General features: G+C 38.2%; 1 protein-coding gene across 3 annotated transcripts in view; it reads right to left on the reverse strand.

Annotated features, from left to right (window-relative positions):
• Positions 1-6499, reverse strand: part of LOC102473143 (microcephalin) — a gene marked incomplete at its 3' end in the record, with an annotated part of 112273 nt that overhangs the window by 98139 nt on the left and 7635 nt on the right. For all 3 annotated transcript variants that reach the window (XM_027773311.1, XM_006152152.3, XM_014589199.2), the window contains 1 exon segment: positions 1708-1826. In XM_027773311.1, the coding sequence (XP_027629112.1) occupies positions 1708-1826 (119 nt within the window).

Genomic DNA, 6499 nt, shown 5'->3' on the forward strand with positions numbered 1-6499 from the left:
AAATCTCAAAAAAAAAAAAAAAAAAAAAAAGATGAGCATAAGCATATAGGTCAACTAAATTAAATTAAAAAGTCAGAAATAAACCCTTGCATCTATGTTCAGCCAATTTTAACAATACCAAGACCATTTAATGGGAACCATCTCTTCAAAAAATGCTGCTGAAACAACTAGGTTACACAGGTGAAAGAACAAAGGTAGATGGGATCAGCAGGTGGTGTGGTGGTTAAGGTGCTGGACACTCCCATATGGCCAACTGTGGTTGGAGTTCCAGACTAGGTGACCTGCTTTCTCACTTTCCCTCTCCCTCTCTTTCTATGTGTCTCTCTCTGGTAAAGTTAAAATTTAAAAAAAAATGAATGAATAAATAAAATAAATAAAGAATTCTTATGAAAAAAGGGACAAACATAGAAACCTACATCAACCACAAATAACAATTAAAAGTGGATATATACCTAAACATAAAAGATAAAACTATAAAACTCTTATAAGAAAATATACGTATAAATCTTTGTGCCCTGAGATTAAGAAATCATTTCTTGGATATGACATTTAAAACAAAGGCAACAAAAGAAAAAAACAAACTGGGATTAATAGAAATTAAGAACTTTTGTGCTTCAAATAACATAAGAGAATGAAAAGATAACCCATGGAACAGGAGAAAATGTTTGCTATTGCATGTGTGAAAAGGGTCTACTATCTAGAATATATAAAGAACTTTTACAGCTCAATAACAAAAAGATAAACAAATTTTTAATGTTAGGAACGTATTTGAGTAGATATTTCTCCAAATATACACCAATAGCCAATTAACCATTGAAAAGTATACAACATTGGGAACCAGCAGATAGCGTAATGGCTATGTTGCTGGACTCCCACATAGTTGACCGCGGTTCGCATCCCGGACCCGGTGGCTTAAAACTCACACTGGGCGCGTGTGCGTGCGTGCCCAAGATCCTGAGAGGAGAATGGAGGAGAAGGGATTGCGGCGTGACCATCCCCCTGGGGGGGTGATTTCTCACTTTCTGTCTCTCTGTCTCTCTCTGTCTGGCGAGCGCATGCGCCCTATAGCAAAAAAACCTCTCCAAAAAAAAAAGAAAAGAAAAGAAAAGAAAAGTATACAACATCATTAGTCTTTTGGGAAATACAAATCAAAACTATAGTAAGATACAACTTCACATTTCTCCCTGTGTCTTCATATAGTCTTATCTCTGTGCATATCTGATTCTTGGGTGGATGAAAACCACGTGAATACACATGAAGAGCATGTCCATCTGCAAGTCACACAGAGACGCCTCAGAAGAAACAACGCTGTGGACACCTTGATCTTAGACTTACAGACTGCAGAAGTGTAAAAAGATTAATTCCTGTTGTTTAAGTTACATGGTCTGTGATATTTTGTTACTGCAACCTGATCTAGGACAATCTAATACATTCTTCCTTGTTTCTTGAATATACCAATCATCACCCACCCCCTCCTCCAATCTCAGGATCTTTGCACTGATCTTCCCTGTAGGTAAAATTAAGTATCAAATTATATCCATGTTTTGGATTTAGGGCATGCACTGAAGCTTGAGGATGTTACATTATTCGCCCAATAAGCAGAAAAAATATGGAAATTAAACTTTATCTTGTTCTGTAATCCACATAAAACATTTCCACACCTTACCAACTTTAGACAGTTAAGGAAACAAGAGAAAAACTACTTACTTTTCAACCCATAGCACTGAGACAAGTTTTACCCCTTTTTTCTGAGCTTTGTTCCAAGTGCTCTGGTACCCATCTTTGAATATAACATGAGTCACTTGTTTGTTAAAAGTTTTTGAAACCTGCAGATAAAATGCAGAAAACAAAATGTTCATTACTATTTGCTCACAATTTGTTAAGTAAAATTGATTAAAAAGTATACTTTGTTCAGTATTTGTCAAAATGCTGAGCATAATGGTGCATGTCTGCAGTCCTAGCTACTTGGGAGACTGACACAGGAAGAGAAAGAGAGTCCCTATCTTTAACTGAAAAAAAAAAAAAAAAAGGTAAAAATAAAGATGTCCAAAACCCTTACCCCAGCAATTACATTTCTCCTAATCAGTCACAGAGAGGGGCCCACAGGTGCCATACTGGTTAAGGTGCTAAACACTCACATGGCTGACCACAGTTTGAGTCCTGGATTAAGAGGCTTGAAACTCATGCTGGACACATGTGCATGGGTGCCCAAAATCCCAAGAGGAGAATGGAGGAGAAGAGACTGTGGTGTGACCATCCCCTCTTTGGCAAGCACATGTGCCCAACAAACAAAAAATCCCTTAAAAAAAAAAAATGGGCCAACAGTCAAAATAAACAAACAAACAAAAAATCCCTTAAAAAAAAAAAATCTGTCCCAGAGAAATACTCAAATGAATGCATAACAATGCTTAAAAACATATATGTTCTAGTTAAGATAATATCATATACATATTTATACCTACTCCTTCTCAAAAAACTGTATAACTAAACAACAGAGATGGAGCCTTATAGAGATAAAGAAAACAGAAAAGAAAAAGCACACTAAAGAACTTACTGCATTTTTATAAATTGGCAAGAATGGTAGCAGAGTCAGATAATTAAAGACATTTAAGAAAAGCTTACTAAATTAAAGAAAAACAAGGTCATAGAAAATTAAAATTAAGAGCATTTACTTGGGAACCAGCAGTTAGCGTAATGGCTATGTTGCTGGAATCCCATGGTCGACCATGGTTTGCTTCCCGGACCCGGTGGCTTAAAACTCACGCCAGGCGCGTGTGCGTGTGTGCCCAAGATCCCAAGAAGAGAAGGGAAAGTGGCGTGACCATCCCCCCTGGGGGGGTGATTTCTCGGTTTCTGTCTCTATGTCTCTGTCTGTCTGGCGAGCACATGTGCCCTATAGCGAAAATCTCTCCAAAAAAAAAGAGTATCACAAATTAAAACTAGAATACTCAGCAGCTACTTAATCATAGTTAAAGAAATACAGGAGTAGAGAAAGTGGAAAAGAACTCAGGAAAGAAATAATCATTGAAAAATTTCTCCAACTAAAAGCCATGTATTCATAGGCCAGCTCCATGGTACAGAGGTGACATACTCCTCAAATATGCTCATTCCCACCTGATGATCCCAGTTTGAATAAGGGACCTGAAACATACCAGGTACTTGTACTAGAGCCCAGGAGCCGAAGGGCTGGAGAACTAGTGAAAGTATCCCAGTGTGGCCAGTTTTGGTGGAGGGCGATTTTCTCTCCCTTTCTCTCTCTCTCTTGTTCATTCACTTTCATGGGTGCACACATACATTCTATCATGAATATAAAAGAGGAAAAAAAATGCATTTGGAGGCCTGCAGGTGGCTTGGTAGTTAAGGCACTGGATTCCACATGGCTGAATTCATGGTTTGAGTCTAGGACCTGACAGCTTGGAAAATACACCAGGCATGTGTGCATGCCCTAAATCCAAAAAAAGAATAGAGAAGGGATTGTGGTATGGTCATCCCCTGAGTTTGGGTGGGGGGTGATTTCTCTCTTCTCTTTCTCTGTTTCTCTCCATCAATTATACGTACCCTATAGCAAAAACTAAAAAAGATGAAAAGACACAGAGTTAAGAGAAATACTGTAATTCATATCAGTGTTGAGTCAAATGTAAAATATAAGAAAATTCTTACAAATCAAGAAGAAAACGAAAACCAAACATAAATACAAGCTATAAGACTGGATAGGAACCAAAACAAATATATGAAAAAGTGTAGGAAAATGCAAATTCGAAGTACAAAAGAAACACTCTGGAATGGATGAAAACAAAGAACAAGAAAACCAAGCATATACAGAAGAAGGAACTTTGATAAACTAGTAGAAGCATAAATTGATTCAACCACTTTAAAAAATAACTAGGAAATCACTATTAATTGATAATGGTTATTCCCCAAATCCTGAGAGGAGAAAGGAGAAGGGACTGTGGTATGACCAACCCCCTGGGGGATGACTTCTCGCTTTCTGTCTGTCTCTCCAGTAACTGCACACACCCTAAAGCAAAAACAAACAAACAAACAAAATCTTTCTCTCAAAAAAAGAAAAACACATGATGACTTTCTCAATTACCTAATATATCTAATATATATATGAATACACACATACATATCTAAATATACTATATAAATATAGAGATAAAGCAAGCATGCTACAATGTTAAGAACTGATCAATCTATGTTCACTGTATTATTTTTTCAACTTTTCTGTTCAAAATTTTTTGAAATAAAAAGTACGAACTAAAAAGATCCAAGAGGGACCACAGTTGGCGTAATGGCTATGTCACTGGACTCCCATGAAGTCGGCCACAGTTCGAGTCCCAGACCCACTGGCTTAAACTCAAGCTGGGCACATGTGCCTGTGTGCTCAAGATCCCAAGAGGAGAATCTAGGAGGAAAAGGGATTGTGGTGTGGCTATCCCCCCGGGGAGTGATTTCTCACTTTCTGTCTCTGTCTCTCTCTGTCTTTCTGGCAAGCACACGTGCCCTATGGCAAAAACAAACAAACAAACAAACAAACAAAATCCAAGAGATCTAAGATCTTCATAATATTGAGATGGGAGCTCAATGCACTTACAAGTAGATAGGGTAAGGGCCAGAAAGGAAATCACCGTATTTTCTTTTTAATGAAGTCTCTATTCTTCATCTATGGTCTGGTTAATATACAATATACACCCCTTTTACATGTCTCTAAAGAATTTATGACTGCTTGCTAATAAGACAAGAGATAGAGATATTGAGAACACAGACAAGGGTAAGGCTAAGTATTCAGTCAAAATCTGGCAACACTGGTACTCAAAGCAATTATAGCTAAGGGCAACAGTTTCTATTTAATGACTTTATTTTAACACAATGTACAGAATACTATGGTCTGCTGACGCCACAAAGAATAGGGTAATAAATCACTCAGACTACCTACCATATGACTATTTTCTAAAGCCCACCTCCTTGTCAGAGAGCCAGCCCATTGCTCCGACTGCTAGATTAAAAAAAAAAAAAAACCATCATCTTGGGAACCAGCAAGTTAGTGTAATGGCTTTGTCGCTGGACTCCCACGTAGTCGACCGCGGTTCCTGTCCTGGACGCGGTGGCTTAAAACTCACACTGGGCGCGTGTGCATGCGTGCCCAAGATCCCGAGAGGAGAATGGAGAAGGGATTGTGTCGTGATCATCCCCCCCGGGGGGTGATTTCTCACTTTCTGTCTTTTGTCTGGCGCTCTATAGCGAAAAACCTCTCTAAAAAAAAAAAAAAAAACAAACATCTGTCTCTAGCTACCCTTCAGCAATCCATTCAGGACACCTTCCATTGTATTGGAAGCAGTTTTTCTTTTCCTAAACTCCACTTTCCTCTCTGTATGACAAGAACCAGCATGGGTGTTTGGTCCAATTACCCAGCTCTCCTGCGTCAGTACTCCTCTAAACTACTTGGTCAACTCACATGTTCAAGTGATAATTAACTTATTTCTATTCCAAGTATGTCTTAGACATCTTGAGATGCAAACTTCCTCAGGTTTCTCTACCTCAAAGTATCAAAAAACTTTAGGTTCTAGTTTTGACAAAAGTACATCCTATTCCCATATTCTGATTCTTCTCTACTTCAGTCTGCTCTGAGCCTTTGATCTTAGCCTCAGGGCAGGGACTAAGTGGCCAGATAAGATCCTCATGGTCCAAAATTTAGGGGCAGTCACTACCTGAAGGTGAGTGCCCTAAGGGGCCTCTCTAGGCTCACTCTAATCCTAGACCTGCTTTCAATGGCCTTCTCATCCAGTTTAATTCCTTTCAACTAACCTAGCAGTCAGCCTCTCCCAAATAACTCCCCAAACCACAAATATAAATAATCCCTGTTTATCTACAGCTTGCTTTATAGGTTTCAGTTACCTAGAGTTAATCATGGTCCACACATTAAATTTCAGAAAAAAAAAAAGTTGATACATTTTAAATAGCACACTCCAGCTCCATCCTGAACAGGATCTGAATCATCTGTTTGCCAGCTCATGGTTTAACAGCAATTGTGCAGTATGGCAGTGTTTCTGTTCAAAGAACCCTTATTTTACTTAATGACTCAAAAGTGCATGAACATTTCCAGCAGTAATACTGGAAATTCAGATATATAAGACAAAGTATGAAGTGTTTCCATTAGTGAAAAGTATAGGTATGTAGGAAAAAATTGCATATATGGGGTTCAGTACTCTCCAGTTTCAGGTATCCACTGGGGATGGGGGTCTTAGGATATGTATCTATGGACAGCATGGGACAACTGTACACCTTGTTCACAGTCAAACTCCTTCAAGGAGTAGTCTGTATTTACTATCTCTATTTCCTCATATCTCAATGATTCCTGGTCTTATTTGGATTTCCCAGACCCAATTCACTAAAAACTGACTAAGTTCAATCAATTATGACTTATAGTTCTCAAATCTAAAGTATACATACACACCAGTGTTTTGTTTGGTTTTGAGAGTTTTTTTTTTTTTTTTTT

The sequence above is a fragment of the Tupaia chinensis genome, unplaced genomic scaffold (assembly GCF_000334495.1).
Source record: "Tupaia chinensis unplaced genomic scaffold, TupChi_1.0 Scaffold000338_1, whole genome shotgun sequence".
NCBI classification, from domain to species: Eukaryota; Metazoa; Chordata; class Mammalia; order Scandentia; family Tupaiidae; genus Tupaia; species Tupaia belangeri.